Source organism: Lobosporangium transversale (assembly GCF_002105155.1).
Source record: "Lobosporangium transversale strain NRRL 3116 chromosome Unknown BCR41scaffold_11, whole genome shotgun sequence".
NCBI classification, from domain to species: Eukaryota; Fungi; Mortierellomycota; class Mortierellomycetes; order Mortierellales; family Mortierellaceae; genus Lobosporangium; species Lobosporangium transversale.
In genome coordinates this window covers 217,618-237,396 of record NW_019028989.1, presented here as the reverse complement: position 1 = coordinate 237,396, position 19,779 = coordinate 217,618, and the positions used below count along the sequence as shown (strand labels likewise).

The following is a 19,779-nucleotide window of genomic DNA, read 5'->3' as shown; positions in this document are numbered from 1 at the left end:
ATATTTATTTACTTGTCCCTGCAACCTGTTTCTACACAAGACTAAATCACACATGAAAGGATGACAAAAAAGAGCCAAAACTGTAAAGAATAGCGCCCGATAATGGAGTTATTACTTGTGAATACATGTGTATGCTGTGAATGAATTATCAATCAAGAGCAGTTCCTCCTCCTTTACGAGAGCCAGACTGGGCACCTTTCTTCGTGAAATAAGGTTGTCTCCACAAATAACATCTTGGGATCGAAATGCCAGAGAAATAGAAACAATGGAAGCAAACATCAGAGCCAGCATAAACAAACAACGCCTGTACACAATACATTACACACTATCAAAAGAAAAAGAGAGCCATGCTCAACTATTTCTCATGTGTATTGCAGCCGAACGCAAGTGAAGCGAGAACCCGCTCCACTGGCCTCTTTTCTGGCATCCCACTGCATCCCACTGCACTGCCAAACCATGATCGCCGTCATCGCCGTCAACAACGTTAACAGCTGAGGTGTCTTCATCGCTGTTTATTCTTTCTTTTTCTATCCTCACCTCAACCAAGCCCTTACTTGTGAAGACAACACAACATTCCTCGTTCTTTATCCTTCGCACTAATCTTTTCCTTTCATTCTTTCACAATTCCTCTCCCCACTCTTCAACTTACATTTTCCTCATCTTCCACAGCACTCATTACTTCGACATCTCCAAGCCTAATCTCATTGCAAAAGATTACAAAAGTAAACAAACGATTACAGAATTCATGACACCAGCGCCTTCCTCTAGGAACAGGAGGTCAGCTACCCTGGCAAATCCGCCAACAGGACCTCCACCCCCTCCTCCACAACAGGATTACTACAACAACACTAGCGGCCATGCCCACACTTACAGCAATACTAGTCACTCGTCGCACTCGTCCTTTTCGTCACAGTCAGGACAACCTACTGTCACCGCTTCAGGCCAACTGATCTATCCTGGTGGACCTTTGCCTTATGATCCATCTAGAGCTTCACTCTCCTCACCTCGACCAAGCCCTCTGAGTCACCCACGCTCAGTCCGAGAGCAAGAAACTTGGTCTGATGGCAATTGGAAAAGCATTTTTGATGCAGCTCTCGTAAAAGCTCAGCAAGCTGTTCAGCTAGACGAGTTACAGGAGACAGCATTGGCGGCAAATCTATATGCTCAAGCAGCCAATGATCTCGGTCGAGTCATTCCCATGTGCTCCAGTGAGAAGAAGAAGCAATCGATGCTTGCAATTGTAAGTTTTTTTTTGTGGAGAGAATTAACCTTGAAAAATCGCACGTCCATGTAAATGATGCAGCGCAGTGAAACATTTTGGCAAATTCAGGCACTAGAAATTTTTCTAACACCCCCTGCGCCTTCTTTTTTTTTAATGCATAATAGCAAGCAATCTACCTCGACAGAGTCAGACAATTGGAAGAGGCTGCATTGAACAAAGTTGACGGACCACCTATCCCCGCTTCCTTATCTCATCCTGGCGCCACAAACCAGGACCATGAGGGCGACTACGATCACCACTATTCAATCTCCCATCAGTATCCATACCAGCAGTACCAACCGCAGGCATATCAGCCCCACGCTCTGCAGCAGCATCAACAATACCACCTTCAACAACCACAACAGGCCGATATACAGCAACGAGGCTATCCTGTGGAAAAAGAAAAGGGCTTTCGCCTATTCGGAAAGAAGCGTTCGAAAACCCAGTCCTCAGCTTCTCATGCTCCGAACTTTGGACATATCAATGGGGGTGACTTCAATTCCCAACATATCAGTTTCAATGAAGGTAGTAATGGATACGCTTCTAATAATGGCCATACTACTGCAGTCGTTGATTCATACACTGTACCCTTCACCCCTCCGCTACAGGTATCTAGTCCTCCATCAGTTGTTGTTTCGCCCATCTTCATGAGCAACCCTCCTATACAACAGATTGAAAAGAAGCAATCTTCAGAACCTAATCAATCACAGCAGGAGCAGACTACTAAATCGTCCAAGTGGAGACCCTTTGGAAAGAAGAAGTCAAAATCGTTTTCGAATAACGAAACTTCTAAGGATTACAAAATGCAGCCAAATGTTGTTCAAACAGAGCCTGTCTTCTCCATTCCTCACCAACAGCAGCTATCGCCACAATACTTTGTCGACCCTGCAGACCATACTGATGCATATTCGCAACGGAATTATGCGGACTGGTACGTTTCGAACACACCAGACGAAGATTATGATGATGAGTATGACGAGCAAGGTCAATATTTTGATGATAATGACGAAGATATCGACCCATACTACATTGCAGACACAAAAGGTCGTGCACAAGCTACTGAGAATCAGGTAAGTAACTGAGCTTTCACGAGCTAGAATGAGCGCATGGACTTGTCGCAATCCATTCTTTCTGACGGTTCCTTGTTTTTGTCAATGTAACTAGAATACTGAAGAAGCTATTTCTTCGACCGAAAAAGTGAAAAAAAGCATCAATTCACATTCTTCAGAGGCCGAAGCCTACACTTCAAAACATCATGAGGATACTAATGACAATAATGAAGACAATGATGATGGCGAGAATATATATCAAAATATCCCAGGCTCTTCATTCTTAAAGGAAGGACAGCAACCACAATCATTTGACGAAGAAGGCGTTACAGAAGAGGCGCTAGGAGCGCATGAGGGAGAACATGAACACGCGATGCAGGGACAGGAGCAAGAAGAAGGGCGGCAGCAAGAAGAAGGGCTAGAGGATATTGAACAAGGTCAGGGCTATGAGCGGCAGTCGGCTGATGTCAATATTGTGGCCCCATTTAGAAGCGCCTTTACTGAGCATATAGGTGAGATTGAGGCAAGGCCTGTATCCTCACCGCAAAAAACCAGTCATACACTAGAAAAAACGAAATCAAAACGTACATGGTATGGCTTAAAGAAAAAGGACAAAGAAAAAGATAAGGAGAAGAATGTGGATAGGGATCAGGACCGCCTCGAGCATGTAGCAAAACTTATGGACGAAGCCATGTTCGGTAACGTGTCACCACGCGAGCCAAGCAAGGGAAAGCTTCATCCTATGAGCAGCGTTGCTTCACTTGACAAAGTGATTCCCCTTTCCGATCTGAGGGAAGACAGTACCCCTTCATCCGGTCAATCAGCTCTTTATGCTTTGGAGAAGCAAGGGGTATCTCAGTCTCACATCCATGAGCTTCCGGAAGCGGATACAGTGGATGCAATTACTGAGCATATAGAGGAGGCAGATGTTTCTGTAGAAGCAAAGGTTGTTGATAGGGCGAGTGAAGATGGAATGGGCCCTGCACCCCAAGAACCCGATGGAAAATTAAAGGAGACTGAAGATGAAACAAACGAAAGCATTTCACATGATGCACAAGAAGCCATTGCTACGGAAGCCAAGTCTGTTGAAACAGAGACTTTTAAGCGATCCAAGTCCCGCCACTTCAGTATCTTTAAGAGTAAGAAGAACAAAGATATTGAGTCACAGCAAGCGAACGGGGCTTTGACCAAAACCCTTACGAATGAAGACTCGAAATCCATGTACAGCCAACACACTCACCAAAGCGCTCATAGCACTGAACGAAAAGCTTCTGTTACGGATCGCAAAGCTATCGAAATGGCTGCGGCCTTGGCAGTTCGACCTAAGGACACGAAGAGAGATAGCGATGAATACGTCCCTTATGAATACCAAGAAGAGGTTGAAGGTCCACTCATGGAGAGAGTGGAGGTGAGCGAGGACCGCGAAATTATCGGTTTCGTGTTGGTGAGTACTACTTTGTCTGCTAGGTTATGTAAGGCAAATTACTATTAATTTATCAATGTTCAATACTAACTGTCTACTACGATGGTCTCATCTAGCCCGTGGAAGAGGTCATGGATTATACTTTGGAGGAAAACGAAGAAGCAGCACTCGAGAACTGGGATTCATGGGTGAGCCAGTTAGAATCATTTGAGAGGGTTCTCTCAAATAAGGGTCTGAAGAAGGAGAAGGTCAAAAAAGCCAAGAAGGATGTGAAACCACTGGAAGAAGATGTCTTGGCTCCACTTGGGTCCACCAAGGCCAACCGCTCAAGCATCTTCAGCCTCGGACGTTCGGATACCGTCAAGGCACGCACTAGCACTGTATTGGACCTCGATACCACTAACTTAGAGAACCGCCCATTGAGCACTAGCACAATCCTTCTGGATGACGTCTCTATCAATCGGCGAGCTTCGTTCCAGTCTTCGAAATCAGGAGGCTCTGAGCCATCATCTCAGATGGCCAAAAAGCATTGGTGGAATCCTAAACGCAAGGAGACTTCGTCATTATACCGTGTCTCCAGTACATTCTCCATGGCTGACCTAGAGCAAGATCAGCGCTTGTCGTCACTATTGTCGGAAGAACAAGTCAAGTCAAGCGATGATCTAACACTGAATACACAAATACTCTCCATGCCCATCATCTTGTCTGAACCTTCAACCCCAGCTCCACAACTCTCCACTGAAGCTCCAGTAATTGTAGAGATAACGGCTGAACAGGAAACTCAGAAGCCAAAGCAGGAAGCTAAGGGCACACAGGACGAAGTGGAAGAAATGGAAATGGAGCAGAAAGATAATGATGTGCCTATTGCTCCAATGCCTAAAGCCAAGGCTAAAAGCAACAAACCCAAGCTACTTCCCATTTCTACACCTCTCCCTCAATTACTCAAGCTGGAAAGTGCAGAAGAATTATGGCTTTACGTTCAGCAGGCGAAGACATACGCGACGAGCCGCATGAACAAAGGCGACAAGCGATCTGCAGCCATCGCTCTGAAGCGTGCTCAAGCTCTTGAAGCACGCTGGCAGGAAGTCTTACTGGAAATGGCCTCAAGCGATGAAGATACTGATGAGATCCTAGAAGATGATGAAGAAAGTAGCGAAGAGGAAGTTGTAGTAGCAACAGTTAGGAAAGTAAAGACTGAGGCACCAGGGCAGGTTGAACCAACAACAACCCCGATATCTACCGCGCCAGCTAAACCAGTCGCTACTAATATTCAGGCGCCTAGTAAAATTAATAACATTAATGACATGGAGGATGATGACGACGAGGAGGATTATACGATGCAAAGAAGGAAGAGCGTAATAAGCAGGAGCAGTAGTGTACCTGACAAGTACTCTAAATACAAGGTCAACAAACTCACATCATCTGTCTCTAGCAACGCCAACATCTCTACATCGCTGGCGATAGTGGCTGAGGAAGAAACCAATGAGAAAGGGGAGCTCTCAGTCAAACCCTCATCTTCTACTCCCTCATCAGCTGTCGATGGACGTCTGGGGTCCGATGCGACTCTAGAACAGATGCTCGAGACGACCAATACTGACTATTTGAAGTACTACATCCAAAGGATGAAGACAGACACAGTCGCCAAAGCACGTAATGGAAGTAAATTTGCTGCACTAGAGGGTATGAAGGCCGTCAAAATCCTACAGCAAAGGCTGGATGATTTGCTTATGTCCAAGCAAAAACAGGACGGCAAAGACGAGGGGGAGGTAGAGGGAGAGGAGAAGAAAAAGGAGGAGGAGGAAGAGGGAGACGAAGAGAAGAAGGAAGAAAAGAAATTACGCGAGGCAGATGACCCCATGGATACTAAGCCAAAGAATGTTGATGAGACTGCAAAGGCTGTTGAGATGAAAGAAGAATAATGTAGAATCAAATACCATGAAACAAATAATAATACGATGACTTAATGTATTTATCTAAGCTTATGTTTATTACTTAATGACACGACTACTATAGATAACGCCTCCACCAGGCTGCTTCACACTTCTCGCATGCTTTAGCAATAGCACATCTAACTTCTTCTCATCCAATACAAGGTCCCGTAGGAATGGACGAATCTCTTGACCTCCCCATTTTTCCTTGATTTCAAATAACGCCATGAATCGACCTGCTGGATCGCTCGGTAGGCGACTCTTTGGGAAGTATCGAATATAAGTAATTGTTTGTTTTTTTTCAAGGCCACGCTCGTTCTCAACAAAGCACTCGCCCTATGTCAGGAGAAGTTCGACAAAGTAAACATCAGGTTTCAGAGCAATACTAGGCTATTTAATCTACATTATTACTTACAGCGAGATAAGCAAGATCTGGCTCGAAGAGATCCTGTACTGCTTTCTTCCACATGGTCATAAACTCGTCTAGCCTCCATCGTTTACCCTATCCAGTGTCCGAAATGATATTAAAAAATCCAGTTCAGTTATTGTCACCAAAGTTTTTCTTACACTAGGCTGACATGTCAGTGCTTCTTTCATATCCCTTTCTTTTTACCCTTTCGATCGCGGATAGTAGGTGAACTCCCATGAATGTGCATAATTTCACCGCTGAAAGTCGATATATCCCTAAAAGACAAATTAACAAAGTGACCCGGCCATTAGTTTCGGTAGCTTTATGGAAGAGGTTCAAAAGCATATCAATTTTATCAGATGTCTCTTCTGTCCCCGCTCCTGCTGCATCAAAATACCAGAATTAGACTCTTGTTCGTTTTCCGAAAAGCTTTCGAGACAATGTTCAACCATCCACGCCTCAATACCAGTCTCTTTGGCAGTCTCACTTTCCTCGAATTGCTTGCAAATCATTCTTGCATCGACTGCATCTGGTGTCATACCCTCGATGCTCAAGGATACCAAGATTTCTGTTAAGATGTCGTACATGAATCGTCGCCTGAAGAGTCTCCAATAGCCTGAATAACCATTTTAGATGATCACTGTAGTTTTAGAGGCGACTCTACTTTAGGTCTTTGCTTCAAACATATCATATCACTTAGTTTTTAAAACTAGGTACCATTAATTTCTTTAGCATGCTTATCCTTGAGCCATTGCAAAATTTCTTTATCACTAGCCTGAACAGTCGATTGTAACTCCCTCCATGTGTAAAGACGCCCCTGTAATGTTAAATGTAAAAGAGCGAGTGTATATATGTATGTCAGCAGTGTGTTTGGAGCTTGCGTTATGTACCTTCTATTTTCTTGTCTTTGACATCGATCTATTCAAGAAGTAATAATTACTTTCACCTCGTGTTCATGTGCCCATCCTTCAAAGAGACATTCCCCTAATAGCTCTGCTAGCCGATCCAGCCGTGGTGGAATGGGTATCAAATCGAGGACGCTATTCATCATATCCAGAACCGCATGCTTGCCATACGATGACTCTTCAATATCGGGGCGGTCCGTACGATATGGATCGTCCAAATCCATATCATTATGGCTTTCAGGTTTCCTGCCGATAACAGGTGCAATGGGTATCAACGTATTGGAAGTATGGGCTCGTTGAAGACTGAAAGTTTGTGTTGGGGTACATAACACAGCTGTATCCTTTTCTATGCCTCGCACTTGGAAACTATAAAGCAGGCATTCACTTTTTAGACTCTTGGGGTCTGGGAATCGATGGCATGCTTTTTTTTCAATGCAACGAGTTCTATAGCTCTTGGTACCTTACGAGCCTGCTTTCATGCTCGTCAATATAATTTTCAAGTGACTTTGGGACCTCTAGCAGGGCGTAGGAAGATTGTACAAAATCCCGCCCAAAGATGATATTGGTAGTCGTTGCATTGCTTGGCGGTTGTGTTGATGGATTAGCCATGGCGTCCTTGGGAGAAAGTTCAAGCAGGACTACATTTTGAAAGAAATGCTTGTTTGTTTACAGTTTGAATAGTGACTTTGCCACCAATATTATGAGATAGCACGTTTTTCTTTTATTCAAAAAGTACGTATGAAATTTCAAAAAAAAAAGCGCATAGTGCTTGTGTTATCAAAAGGACAACGATTTCATTTTTTTGCAACAGCCTTGGCGAGGTCTTCTAAACCCTCCAGGCGCTTGTAACGGCTGTCCTCAATCACCGCTACATCGTTGTTTTTTTTTTTTTTTTTAAAAAAAAAAAAAAAAAAAAAAAAAAAAAGGAATGTTAGTGAGCACAGTCTTGAATAGTGATGCTATGATTAAAGTGCCAGTCAAATCATTGAGACTTTAATGGCTTTTACCAAGTTGTGCATCGGATGAAAATTCGGCAGACCACTCCACGAACGTGGCATTATTTGCTGTAACTTTTCGGAGACTGATAGTATGTAAAGCTGACATAAAGTCGACTGCGGGTTCAGCCTCGATGAAGTCGTAGCTCACAGAGTGAGTGAGATCTACAACAATAAAATTATTACACCAGAAGAAATATTTTAATTTGTCTTCTTGTCATGTCTGTTTTTTTTTCTTTTTTTCTTTTTTTTTTTGTTTGAAATCGTTATTGAAAGTTACCAGACAATTCGACAATCTTGACTTCCTGAACGGCTCCATCATGAAAAGAGATCTTTCGGGTGCTTCCCACTTGTAATTAATTGAAGGCAAAATAAAGTAAATAGATTAGACAAGAGATTAACTTCACAAGAAATGGATATCCAGATTGTGATAAGATACCTTCACTGGCGGACCCCTTTACTTCAACACTCTTGACAGCTCTCCAGAAACTCAGTTCGACTGATCGAACAAAAGGCCACACAATATCGATGGGTGCCTAAAGACATACCAAAATCAGAAGATAAATTGCTCACATTTGTTAAATCTTTTTTTTTTTTTTTTTTTCCTTCATATTGTAACGTAGCAAAGTAAGTCCTCTTTTGAGAGTATTCATACGTCTATGACACGCGATTCAACAACTCTGGTAACAGACATGGTTAAGAAGAAGATAATAAGGAACTTATTTGTGTAGAGAATATTTGTATGGAAAAGAGACAAAGAGAAGAAATGTTCGTGGGAACGTGGTGTGAAAAAGAATGAGGTTAGAATGACGCGTAGTATGCAGGATTGAGATTGACCATTAAGGTTCTGCTGACAACATGGATCACATGCCAGAGATGGTCGATAGCTTTACGTGTGCACTTATTCTGTATAAAACACCTAAATGCGGTCTAATTGACAACAACCTGGTGCAGCTCGCGCGATGAACTTTACTTCTCGGTGTTTTCGCGACATGTCCTCCAATGAACGAAAGGATTTGCAATAAGAAATCACTGGTGGTTATTTTCGTCCCACGGAACAAACGTCAAAAAAATAAATCTTCGGAGAAAGCTTGCCTTTCCTTTCTTTTTTCTCCGCACGCTCTTTTTTTCCTTTCTTACCTCTATTCCCTCCCCTCTCTTCCTCCTCTCTTTCTCTCATTCAGTAGCTTGTCATCTCAGGATCAGGACCAGGATCATTCATCATGTCGTCCCTTGTCACCCTGGGTAGATCCTCTCGCGCCCTAAATTCAGCCTTTGCACGCTCTGCTGTGACAGGCACAAGGGCCAGCTCTACTCCTAAACGCACTTTTGTCACTATTTCCTCTGCTATTGGACGCCGTCAAGGTGCATCTATCACGCACAAGGTTCCCTTCAATTATGCTCGCGCAAACAACACTGCCATTCGCGCCTTTTCTCAATCCCTCCCAAGGTTGAGCGACGAGGAAACTATGGAAGACTCTGAAGATCCAACTAAAGCTGAACGTTATGCTGATGAGACCGATGTAGTCATCGTCGGCGGAGGCCCAGCTGGTCTCAGTGCTGCCATCAAGCTGAAGCAGCTTGCAAGTGCTGGAGGTCAAGAAATCCGTGTGGTCCTATTGGAGAAGGCTGGCGAGATTGGTAAGAGATCCGGCTATGCCTATTATCGTTTGTTCTCTATGATCTGTTCATAACTCGCCTGAAACTCAACAACTTTATTTTCTTTTACAGGAGCCCATACTGTCTCTGGAGCTGTTCTTGAACCTCGTGCTCTGGATGAATTGATCCCTGACTGGAAAGAGAAGGGAGTAAGTTAACTTTAAAAATACAGTTTTAATCATTCTGTGTCTCTTGTGAGGTCATGAGAGCATGAGACAGCGATCATTAACATTTGTCCGATATTTATTTGTATTTTCAAATCAGGCTCCTTTGAACCAACCAGCCCTCAGTGACCATATGAAGCTCTTCACTAAGAACTATGCTATCCCTTTGCCCCATCCACCTCAGATGAATAATAAAGGCAACTACATTGTATCTCTGAGCAACTATGTGAAGTGGTTAGGTGAGCAAGCCGAGGAGGCTGGCGTTGAAGTTTTTCCTGGATTTGCTGCTAGCGAGGTAAATATGACACATCTTGACTCGACTTTTTCCCACGCTTGTACAAAAAAAAAATCCAAGATGCTGATATGAATATTTGTCTTTTACAATTGTAGATCTTGTACAACGAGGATGGAAGCGTGAAAGGAGTTGCAACCAACGACGTCGGATTGGACAAGAATTTTCAACCAAAGGATAACTTTGAGCGCGGTATGGAGTTCCATGCCAAAGTAACGCTTTTTGCCGAAGGATGCCACGGTTCTTTGACAAAGAAACTCTTCCGTCAGTTCAACCTGCGTGATGAATGTGACCCTCAGACATATGGTATCGGCATAAAAGAGGTCTGGAAGATCGATCCCAGCAAATCCAAGCCCGGCACAGTTGTCCACGGATTGGGTTGGCCCATTGACAATTCTACTTATGGTGGTTCCTTTATTTATCACATGGGCGATGACATGCTCAGCTTGGGTCTTGTTGTTGGCCTGGACTATGAAAATCCCTATCTTCACCCTTACAAGGAGTTCCAGCGCTGGAAGCATCACCCATATGTTAAAGATCTCCTTGAGGGAGGAGAATGTCTCTCCTATGCTGCTCGTGCCCTTAACGAAGGTGGACTTCAGTCAATTCCCAAGCTTTACTTCCCTGGAGGAGCTTTGATCGGATGCACAGCTGGATTCCTGAATTTGATTAAGATCAAGGGCACACACACTGCTATGAAATCCGGAATGTTGGCTGCTGAGTCTGCTTACGCTGCTATTACCTCCAAAGACTACTCTCCAGACAAGCCCATCGTCTTGGAGGACTTTGAGAAGAAGGTCAAGGAGAGCTGGATCTGGAAGGAATTGAATGAAATTCGCAACTGTAGACCTAGTTTCCATAGCCCCCTCGGAAATATCGGAGGTGTGCTCTACTCTGGTATAGACACAATCCTCCTCAAAGGTAGAACACCATGGACATTCCACAATACGACGCCAGACCATGAGCGTCTGAGAACAGCCAAGGGTTCTAAGAAGATCGAATACCCCAAGCCTGATGGCGTCATCTCATTTGATCTGCTCACCTCAGTCTCCAGAACTGGCACAAACCATGCCGAGAACCAGCCCGTGCATTTACGTCTCAAGGACAAGGACATTCCCGTCCAGCGTAACTTGAAGATTTTTGATGGACCCGAGGGTCGCTTCTGCCCTGCTGGTGTATATGAGTTTGTGGAGAACGAGAATGGTCCTGAAGGCTCGAAGAGATTGCAAATCAACTCTCAGAACTGCATTCACTGCAAGACATGTGATATCAAGGATCCTAGCCAAAACATCGATTGGACAGTTCCAGAGGGCGGCGGCGGACCCCAGTATGCGTACACGTAAGCATATTTTCCCTTTCTTCCTTTCATGCTTCCCTTTATACTTTTCCTCCTCTCTTCCATCCTTGTAGTTTTTTTTTTTTTTTTTTTTCTTTCTTTCTTTGTTCCTTCTTTTAGTTTAGATTACTTTAGTTACTTTCATTGTTATCCCTTCCTCAACTTAATAAAATATCGATGTAAATCAGACTCTTTGTCATCCAATTATTTTATATTGTTGCACAAGAAAATGCTTCTATTTTATGACTACTTTTTCTCAAGTTGATGTCTAACTTCTTCTGCAAAGTCTGCAGCCTCGGCTTTGACCATACCTTCACCTCTTTCCCATCGCACAGCATCAACCACTTTAATCCTCAGACCCTCCTCTTTGGCAATCTTTGAAATCACCTGCTCAACTTTTCCACCTCCAAAGACAAATGGCTGACGCATCAAGACTCTCTCATCCAACCATGCATCGACCTCTTCAGGAGGAGCATGTCCCCCGTTGGAGATTTCCAATGGGATCTTGCAGTCTTCTTGATAGATGGTGAGTGATGGAGAAGCAATCAAATGACGTGTCAACTGCCTTGATAAAGTAGTAACGGCTATCGAGGGGACGACTTTCTTGGAAGCACCTTGCTTTGAGACTAATGTCAAGACAGAAATGGCTCCCAGCTTTCCAGTGATCGGATGGTTTTCGCCTCCATGTGTTGCACCTCCAGTCAAGACCAATCCGCGCTGATTTTCAGGGATGTTGACGACTGCACAACGACGTAATGAAATGTTTTCGCTCAACTTTGCAATCATTTTTGTAATAGATTCCTGGACGGTAATGAGCTCCTGCTGTTGTGCTTGAGCATTCGTCGTTGCTGCTGCTGGATCAGGAAGAATGGGTGCCTGCAGCAAGTCTGAAACAGGGACCTCCTGCATGAGCCCCTTCTGATCACCCGTTCCTGATCCAATAGCAGGTGATCCATCAACGACAAAAAGAGCAGTAGAAGCAATCTGGCTCACCAGTCCTTTGAAAAGATCATTCCTTGAGACGAAATCGGTCTCACAGTTGACCTAAAAAAAAAAAAAAAAAAACAGCCACAGAGTATTCATATTTAACAAGATGTAAAGAATGGCATTCAAGATATCTGGTAATGATCCATATATATATATATATATATATATTTGTATGTGTGTACCTCCACAATGGCACCCCGGTTTCCGTGCTCTCCGACTTCGCCCACAACAACACCAATAAGACCTTCAAGAGCCTGACGATCCTTAAGCTTCTCAGCTTTCTTAATACCTGACTTGGCCTCATCCTCACGAACCCACTCAAGAGCCTTCTCGAGATTGTTGTCCGATTGAATGAGAGCTTCCTTGGCCTTCATCATGGAAACACCCTCAATTGTTTTGCGAATCTCTGCAATGAGCTTAATATTGGGTTTGATTGTGGGTGTGGCAGTCGTTGTGGCATGGCGTAAGATTACACTGTGTGAGGCAGGAATAGTCCTGAAGACAGCAGCTGATGGGCGTAGCAGAGAGCGAAACATGATTTGACGGTGAATGAAGGGTAGGAATGAATCGACTCTGTTTCCAAAGCGGGAAGGAGAAGGAAACAACTTCACTTTCCCACAATATTCATGACTCTTCAAGAAAGGGCTCGGAGGGTGGCTTCCTACCCAATTGTTTACCATGCTGTCATATTGCAGGCAATCGGAAACTGGGGTGCTGCATCCGAAATTTTTAACTGTGATCACCTTTACCTTTTTACCTTCTTTACCTTCTTTACCTTCTTTTTCCTTCTCATTCCTATTCTTCTCATTTTCCTTTCAATCAATAATTGTCACTATTTCAGTTCAACTGAACAAAGGAAACCATTTGGACTAGCCAACAACATAACAAATGATGTTTCAACCACGTACTGGGGCCCTTCAAAGGGTTCTCTCACAATCCTTGCGAACACACCCCGGCAGATTGAGCCGGGAATGGATCAGCCCGCATCCACAAAGCTGGGCCAAAAACAGATACGGTTTATACTCGACTAGTAGTACCAGCACTGCTCCGACATCACCGTCATCACCATCACCAGCCCAGTCTTCTCCATCAGCTGATACTCCAAAGTCCAGAGCACATCAGGCAGGGGGAGGCCTGTCAGCATGGTTTCGCCGGCTATCGCTTATTTCAGTCTCGGCAGCTGCAGGCGCTCTTGCTTATGCCAAATATGAACCCAACAGTGTGGGTGGATTCAGTAGCTTGCCTATCGGCAAGATCCAGCCTACGATCTTGGGTACAGAGGAGCCGGACGAAGCCTACCCTTCGAATGGCAAGCCTAGTCCTGAAAAGGCAAAGGAGATCAAGAAATCCGTTTTGTTGGAACAACAAATGGAGGAGTTGGACCTTGTGAAGGAATATAAATCAAAGGCTAAATTGGGTGAATGGAAGGAGGCAGAGCCGTATTGGTATTTGACCAAAGCAACAAAGCCTCACCATCTGACAGCTGGGACTCTTCGTGGAGAGAACATGTTGAGTGTTCATCCTCTAAAATTCGAGAGAAAGGATAAGAAGGCCATTGTACTCTTCATGCATCTAGGGCGCAGTCTTTGTGGACACGACCAGATAATCCACGGCGGACTTTTGGCCACACTTCTCGGTAATGTGCTTCATACAGTCGTTTGCCGATCGATCACCATCGGCTGATCAGAACGTTACTTTGTGATTCTAAAAAAAAAAAAAAAAAAAAAAAAAAAATTAACAATGTTTTTTTTTTACTCTTTGTAGATGAGGCAACCGGTATGGTGGTAAGTTCATCTGAGTATAACATCAAAAGAGAAAAATATCAAAAAAAAAAAAAAAAAATTTCAACAACTAATCGGCTGCTTCACCGTCCCCTCTCTTTTAAAAAAAAAATTAGGCACTACCAAATCTTCCTTTACACATTGCCTTCACAGCTAATTTGAACATCAATTATCGCAAACCTGTCAAGGCAGATCAGTTTGTGATGGTTACAGCTGAATTTGAAAAGACAGAGGGTCGAAAGGCGTATACGAATGCAAGCATTCATGATCTGCATGGCAACACTTTGGTTGAATGCACAGCACTTTATATCTCACCTAAGAACCCAGCCATCATGGTTGCCAAATACGTAAAGAATTCTTTGGGGCTTTAAGATTCCTTCGGATACGGATATTCATATAGACAATAGATATAGATATAACTAATATAGACTTGGCCATGGATATGGACATAAACATAGATATAGACATGAATGAATGCATTATCATCAATATAGCATCGATTAAAAAAAAAAAAAAAAAAAAAAAAAAAAAATACCGCAAGGTTTGTGACAAAAGTTGCTTGTTTTATTTTTTATTTTAACCTTTGTTGGTCAACTTTTTTTTTTTTTTTTTTTTTTTTTTTTGATTTGCAGCCAATCGGCGAAATTGCAGCCGACACACAAATCATGTGCTGGACAGGAACGAGTGAAATACCGTTTCTTGTTACATCAAGGGCAAGGGATACACTATGGTCGGGATTCACAAAAGGAATTGAAGCTAAATAAATCACCTGAACAGTTTAATTGCTATTGCAGATACAAATGTATATATAATTGATAGAAAGAAAAAAAGAAAGAAAGAAAGAAAGAAAGAATGCTTCGCGGGACTAGGGAAAAGACAGAATAGAATAACAAACCGCTCGGGAATGCTTCCGTTCTTTAACCTATTTCAACTTGATTCGTATATCGATCTATGCACCATTCCAGCTAACAAACGTAAAAATACAGTATGTAATTTTATACTTGTTTCCAAAAAAAAAAAAAAAAAAAAAAAAAAAAATTCCCTTCGTCATTTGGTCATGAACATATTGTAAAAATATATTGATTGAATTGGTCCCTGAAAAAGCACCACATTGAATGGAATTTGAGTATTGAATCAGTGGCTGAATTTGGCCGCCGAGAATTATTCAAAAATCGGAGCCAGCCAGATGACAAGGACAATAAAAATATTCAGTTAGTCTTTTGAAAAAAAAAAAAAAAAAAAAAAAAAAAAAATAGGCAATTCAGCACAGAATAAAAGTAATAAAGATAAATGACTTCTTTCTCTTCCTGCACCTGTAAGGCATCAGATGAGCGACAGTGAGTATTTCCAGAATCAGAGGACTTCTGGACAGTGGCCGAAAGTCCGCACCCGTATGGATGAGATGGATGAATAGTTGAGGGCTGTTTACCCCACCCTCACAGCCACGGTAGAAGTACAGCCAATTAACAAGCCAGAGAATGCGTGTATGTGTATGTGTGAATGTGTTGATGGTACAGCACACAAACGTCTCAGACGTGGCTGTGTTCGCGAACATACATATTTTCTAGACTACATTAATCTAAGAACTATCAGTGGGTTTTTTTGCAATTTCTTGATCCCTCTTCAGCCTCGAATGGTGCTTGACGTTTGGCGCGTACTGAACAACTGTCTTTCATCCATGGATGTGCTCAATTCTTTCTTGTCTATCGGCTGAAGGTAGAGGGGTTGCTGTTGGTGAATTAGATGACCGCGGACGACGTTGGCTATGTTGTGGCCAGCCATCACAGCTCTGTGCATAAATGTCTTGCGCTTGGAACAATAGAGTAGATGGATGTCAACTTGCCCTACAAATCCTTCGCAGCTTGGGTACTTCTTAAAAGTATAATATTCGTTCACACCGACAACAATGTATCCAAGAGGATCTGGCCTAGAAGTGTGGATGTATTATTATCGTTAAGAAAATAAAAAATAAAATAAAATAAACTTACTGTTTGAATGAAGTAAAATTGGAACGACTCATGTATAGGAAGAAAGCCTGGCATTGGAAGGAAACTTCCCCAGACCTACAGCAATCACAACCTTGTCGCTCTCTTTTCTTTTCACCCCAACTGATCCACCCACCATGTTGAGCAAACGATTGGCGATCTGAACGTATTCTTCATCTCGGGCCCTCTTCGCGTTCCACCGATGCCTTTTGATGGCTCTTCCCTTATAGAAGGAACTGAGGTGTGTCTCCGCTCCTACAAGCTTGTCGATGTACTCTTTGATGCTTGCAGCATTGCCACAGAGAGGTAGTAGACTGCTCTCAGTATGACTGATGGTTTTTGTAGAACCATCAATGACTGGTGCTTCTCTCCTTTCCCTTCAGTTTCGATGATTAAATGTGGGTTGATACACCGTCTTTTGCTTGATAGCCAGATTGTAGAACTTGGGTCGTACGGCTATACCAATGAAGCTTCCATGACTTGGCAACAAAGCACTGGCACCAACCACAGATACTTGTCCGAGGTCGAGGCCCAAAAGCTTGATAGTTTCTAGTTGACATCCCCAAAGCCGGTGAACATCATCACTGGTCTTGATTATGTTCCTGATTCCAACTGAAGAGGTGATTCGAGGGGATAGTTTGTTCTCAGGTAATCGTTGATACTTCACTGCATTGGGCTCGCTCATCTTAAATGCCAGCAATTGAAGAAGGAGGGCATCGGTTCGAATCGATCCTCACAAGGCATAGCCATTCTTCGTGTATGCACTTGGTTCAAAGCTATCATCCTGAATGGCTCGAAAAATGGTCTCTCATTTCTGATAGAGACATCGTAAAAGTCTTGGCTTTGAATGCTTTGGGCCTTGGGTATTGCTCTGCGTTAAAGCCTCCAGTGTCGGTAACTATCTTGCTGATAAAGAACCTAGGCTCTTCTTCAGACAGTCAGCTCAGCTTTGGACGCGCTGTTTTCCAGAGAATAAGGATTAGGTCGAGCTCGGACAATCATATGGAGGGATCCTCAAACGATGGTAGTGGAGCTAACCTTCGTGAATTCCCCAGAGTTTTCCCCATACGGATGAGGCTTTCTTTCAATGGCCGGGATTTTACAGTCAATGCAACTTGGTGCATCAGCAGGTAAAACACCTTTGTCTTTTGGGGGTTGGGTCTACAATATCAAGGAGAGAAATGTCATGTCAGCTATATTTTGTTTCTTAGATATATACATATTAATATCTATCAGTGTGAGAAAGGGTTGTTGTACCTTTTCGCAAAGTGTTTGTGAGCCCTTGTTAGTGGTTCTTCAATTCGGTATGACCCATCCAGATACAGAGTCGCACTTCGTGAAACCCCATGCCGCAACAACGCTTGCTTTGATGGTCAAATCATTTTTTACGCCATGGAAAGAGTACTCCGTCACTGTAGATATAGACAACGCCGTTCTTCTATCTTGCACATGTCCTGATCATGAAAAAACAAAGGGCTCCTTGCAGAGAGAGTCCGCAATGGATTCAATGTCAAAGGCAATACTGCACCTGCACGTACCCAGCTCGAGCAGGCCCAAGATACGATCCATATCAATGACCACCTTGGACAGCCCCTCGAAGGCCTCTTCTCATTATCTTTGCTATGACAATTTTAGGTCGCGAGAGCTAAAGAGAAGGAAAGAAAATGAATAGAGCGAAAGGAAGCTGTTACTGAATTGTCTAGACAGAATAATAACGAGATGATGGACGTACGAAGAAAATTGGGCTCCTTTGCGATTGATGCGAGCATAATGCGACTTCCACTTCGAGAAAGGCAAACTGTTACAGGATATAGTGCGCAAACTTGAATAAAATCAGTCTAGGTCATACATAGCAAAAAAAAAAAAAAAAAAGAGTGTTCAAGCGCCTGAACTGGTCCTTTCTGTACATGCAAAGTCAATAAACCAAACCTGTAGCACTGTACCAAAATGAGAGATAAGAATGTTTACACATTTAGTGTCAACAAGTGCAGGGAACCTAGACTCCAGAGCACAGAGACCCTTTTTATTTATTTGCATGTGCATTGAAAAAAAAAAAAAAATAAAAAAATAAAAAAAAAAAAAAAAAAAAAAGTGTATCCAGAAAGTGTGGTTAAGGGAGGAACAAAATAGATAGACAAAGCTTGCTTTCTTGTGACACATTCGTAATTTATAATTTGGTTAAAGCAAAATTCTTCAGGGGAAAGGTGGCCAAATAAACGTTGAGTGGCACGAGCGATGCTCACAGCAAGAAAACAAAGATGCAACGATATCCAAGCAAACAGAACACATAAACATGGACAATTATGCAACCATTTCGTTGCATTATGTGTAATATATTTGTACAATGTTTATCAAAAGGTGTATGTAAGGGATGGGTAGAGTAGATATTCAACATCTCTTTACATGGCTCATCATCAAACTCACAATCTGCTCAGGCACTTGCTTACCTTTTTTTTTTTTTTTTTTTTTTTTTTTTTGGTAAGTACCCCCAATGATGCGGATATCGAAAAATAGTAATGTTGTATGTATAAATATATATTTCAGTATATACCATGTTCTGAAGAGCGGGAAAAAAAAAAAAATTGAGGCTCTAGCCGTTTTACAAATATAAATGCGCAATAAAGAGATGAAATGGTTTCTTTATTGTCACTGTTGATGTTGTTAATAGCGTGCTTTGTCCTCTCAATTGCGCGCGTATACGAAGAGATTCTCTCTGCTCCAGTCGATCGATTAACTTAATGATCACGACAACAGTTTGATTAATGAACCAACTGACTTCTTGGGGATCATTTATTTTTTCCACGATGGGGAGGGTGGGAAAGTAAAGAGAGCACAGATTGGATTGCCCAAAACTCTGTTTGAATGAGAGTTTACTTTGGAGAATGACGACAGTCCCTCATCTATTTTTCAATGTAAAAACAAATAAAACGGCTTTTTTCTCTTTTTGAATCAATATACTTGAATACATTTATATAATATATATATATAAATATCTTTTTTCTATTTGCTCTTCGTGGGAAGAAAAAAAAAAAAAAAAAAAAAAACTCTGTGTTCAACTGCCTGCTGGGACGACGGATCATGCGCTGGAGGTGAACAACAAAAAGTCAGCACGGTTGAGACGACAGCATTGAGGAAACATGTCCTGATTGTCTCGCGGTCTTTGACGAGGCGGTGTTCATAAAAAGAAAAAGAAAATCGTTTCCAGATCAATATTAGCCAATACATGAAAAGAAAAAAGTCTTTATTTATATCGCCGACTTGTTATGCTCCTCACCCCCATGTATCATTATATTCCACTATTAGAAAAGCGCTCGCAGTTTTAGCCATCATACAAATATATAAATTTATATGCTGAAAAAGAAGAGCCGTGGTAAAATGAGATGATCAAATATATAAATATACATATATATACATCTAGTGGAAGAATAGGAGCATGAAGGTTTATAAGCAGGATGCAACCATTTCAAGTGCAAAGAATTCAACTAATAAGAAACATAAAAAAAATAAAAAATAAAATAAAAAAGAGACTTGGCGTGAAGAAAGAGTTCTCAGGACGTTAATGTTTGTTTGGTCACTCTTGATCTAGAATCGTTATCTAATCAACC

The 19,779-nt window shown here is 42.4% G+C and overlaps 8 protein-coding genes across 8 annotated transcripts; 4 read left to right on the top strand and 4 right to left on the bottom strand.

Annotated features, from left to right (window-relative positions):
• The first annotated feature begins 417 nt into the window (after nucleotides 1–417).
• On the top strand, nucleotides 418–5,671 carry BCR41DRAFT_420725 (hypothetical protein). Its single transcript, XM_022029932.1, has 4 exons — nucleotides 418–1,240; nucleotides 1,387–2,331; nucleotides 2,426–3,754; nucleotides 3,850–5,671. Exons 1-4 carry the CDS (start codon nucleotides 746–748, stop codon nucleotides 5,650–5,652), a joined length of 4,572 nt encoding a protein of 1,523 aa, XP_021883039.1. The 5' UTR covers nucleotides 418–745; the 3' UTR covers nucleotides 5,653–5,671.
• Nucleotides 5,672–6,597: 926 nt separating this feature from the next.
• Nucleotides 6,598–7,654, bottom strand: BCR41DRAFT_20844 (sister chromatid cohesion protein Dcc1). Its single transcript, XM_022019941.1, has 3 exons — nucleotides 7,436–7,654; nucleotides 7,017–7,341; nucleotides 6,598–6,887 (listed from the first exon to the last, which is right to left on the bottom strand). Exons 1-3 carry the CDS (start codon nucleotides 7,582–7,584, stop codon nucleotides 6,780–6,782), a joined length of 582 nt encoding a protein of 193 aa, XP_021883038.1. The 5' UTR covers nucleotides 7,585–7,654; the 3' UTR covers nucleotides 6,598–6,779.
• Nucleotides 7,655–7,672: 18 nt separating this feature from the next.
• Nucleotides 7,673–8,770, bottom strand: BCR41DRAFT_385228 (hypothetical protein). Its single transcript, XM_022027653.1, has 5 exons — nucleotides 8,626–8,770; nucleotides 8,410–8,506; nucleotides 8,251–8,319; nucleotides 7,983–8,135; nucleotides 7,673–7,843 (listed from the first exon to the last, which is right to left on the bottom strand). Exons 1-5 carry the CDS (start codon nucleotides 8,662–8,664, stop codon nucleotides 7,770–7,772), a joined length of 432 nt encoding a protein of 143 aa, XP_021883037.1. The 5' UTR covers nucleotides 8,665–8,770; the 3' UTR covers nucleotides 7,673–7,769.
• A 669-nt stretch (nucleotides 8,771–9,439) lies between these two features.
• Nucleotides 9,440–11,428, top strand: BCR41DRAFT_303117 (hypothetical protein; the record flags this gene model as incomplete). Its single annotated transcript, XM_022020699.1, has 4 exons — nucleotides 9,440–9,611; nucleotides 9,702–9,778; nucleotides 9,894–10,088; nucleotides 10,184–11,428. The coding sequence occupies 4 exons, from the start codon at nucleotides 9,440–9,442 to the stop codon at nucleotides 11,426–11,428; spliced, it is 1,689 nt and encodes a 562-aa protein (XP_021883036.1).
• A 174-nt stretch (nucleotides 11,429–11,602) lies between these two features.
• On the bottom strand, nucleotides 11,603–13,037 carry BCR41DRAFT_385226 (elongation factor TS-domain-containing protein). The gene is made up of 2 exons (XM_022027652.1): nucleotides 12,591–13,037; nucleotides 11,603–12,465 (listed from the first exon to the last, which is right to left on the bottom strand). The coding sequence occupies exons 1-2, from the start codon at nucleotides 12,942–12,944 to the stop codon at nucleotides 11,668–11,670; spliced, it is 1,152 nt and encodes a 383-aa protein (XP_021883035.1). The 5' UTR covers nucleotides 12,945–13,037; the 3' UTR covers nucleotides 11,603–11,667.
• A 111-nt stretch (nucleotides 13,038–13,148) lies between these two features.
• Nucleotides 13,149–14,679, top strand: BCR41DRAFT_334376 (HotDog domain-containing protein). Its single transcript, XM_022021928.1, has 3 exons — nucleotides 13,149–14,044; nucleotides 14,173–14,192; nucleotides 14,306–14,679. The coding sequence occupies exons 1-3, from the start codon at nucleotides 13,297–13,299 to the stop codon at nucleotides 14,558–14,560; spliced, it is 1,023 nt and encodes a 340-aa protein (XP_021883034.1). The 5' UTR covers nucleotides 13,149–13,296; the 3' UTR covers nucleotides 14,561–14,679.
• A 1,133-nt stretch (nucleotides 14,680–15,812) lies between these two features.
• BCR41DRAFT_394554 (hypothetical protein) lies at nucleotides 15,813–16,859 on the bottom strand (the record flags this gene model as incomplete). Its single annotated transcript, XM_022028653.1, has 3 exons — nucleotides 15,813–15,998; nucleotides 16,257–16,503; nucleotides 16,585–16,859. The coding sequence occupies 3 exons, from the start codon at nucleotides 16,857–16,859 to the stop codon at nucleotides 15,813–15,815; spliced, it is 708 nt and encodes a 235-aa protein (XP_021883033.1).
• A 74-nt stretch (nucleotides 16,860–16,933) lies between these two features.
• BCR41DRAFT_420719 (hypothetical protein) lies at nucleotides 16,934–17,805 on the top strand (the record flags this gene model as incomplete). Its single annotated transcript, XM_022029931.1, has 3 exons — nucleotides 16,934–17,304; nucleotides 17,464–17,546; nucleotides 17,649–17,805. The coding sequence occupies 3 exons, from the start codon at nucleotides 16,934–16,936 to the stop codon at nucleotides 17,798–17,800; spliced, it is 606 nt and encodes a 201-aa protein (XP_021883032.1). The 3' UTR covers nucleotides 17,801–17,805.
• Between the last annotated feature and the right edge of the window lie 1,974 nt (nucleotides 17,806–19,779).

Bases quoted from the DNA above. Each gene is read 5' to 3' on its own strand.
- BCR41DRAFT_420725 (XM_022029932.1), top strand. From the start codon at position 746: ATGACACCAGCGCCTTCCTCTAGGAACAGGAGGTCAGCTACCCTGGCA. The intron at 2,332-2,425 runs GTAAGTAACTGA...CAATGTAACTAG, and splicing joins CACAAGCTACTGAGAATCAG to AATACTGAAGAAGCTATTTC. The intron at 3,755-3,849 runs GTGAGTACTACT...GGTCTCATCTAG, and splicing joins AAATTATCGGTTTCGTGTTG to CCCGTGGAAGAGGTCATGGA.
- BCR41DRAFT_385228 (XM_022027653.1), bottom strand. From the start codon at position 8,664: ATGTCTGTTACCAGAGTTGTTGAATCGCGTGTCATAGAC. The intron at 8,320-8,409 runs GTATCTTATCAC...ATTAATTACAAG, and splicing joins AAAGGGGTCCGCCAGTGAAG to TGGGAAGCACCCGAAAGATC. The intron at 8,136-8,250 runs GTAACTTTCAAT...TTATTGTTGTAG, and splicing joins CAAGATTGTCGAATTGTCTG to ATCTCACTCACTCTGTGAGC.
- BCR41DRAFT_385226 (XM_022027652.1), bottom strand. From the start codon at position 12,944: ATGTTTCGCTCTCTGCTACGCCCATCAGCTGCTGTCTTCAGGACTATT. The intron at 12,466-12,590 runs GTACACACATAC...TTTTTTTTTTAG, and splicing joins ACCGGGGTGCCATTGTGGAG to GTCAACTGTGAGACCGATTT.
- BCR41DRAFT_334376 (XM_022021928.1), top strand. From the start codon at position 13,297: ATGATGTTTCAACCACGTACTGGGGCCCTTCAAAGGGTTCTCTCACAA. The intron at 14,045-14,172 runs GTAATGTGCTTC...TACTCTTTGTAG, and splicing joins ACTTTTGGCCACACTTCTCG to ATGAGGCAACCGGTATGGTG. The intron at 14,193-14,305 runs GTAAGTTCATCT...AAAAAAAATTAG, and splicing joins ATGAGGCAACCGGTATGGTG to GCACTACCAAATCTTCCTTT.
- BCR41DRAFT_20844 (XM_022019941.1), bottom strand. From the start codon at position 7,584: ATGGCTAATCCATCAACACAACCGCCAAGCAATGCAACGACTACCAAT. The intron at 7,342-7,435 runs GTACCAAGAGCT...CCTGCTTTATAG, and splicing joins CATGAAAGCAGGCTCGTAAG to TTTCCAAGTGCGAGGCATAG. The intron at 6,888-7,016 runs GTGAAAGTAATT...TTAACATTACAG, and splicing joins GATGGGCACATGAACACGAG to GGGCGTCTTTACACATGGAG.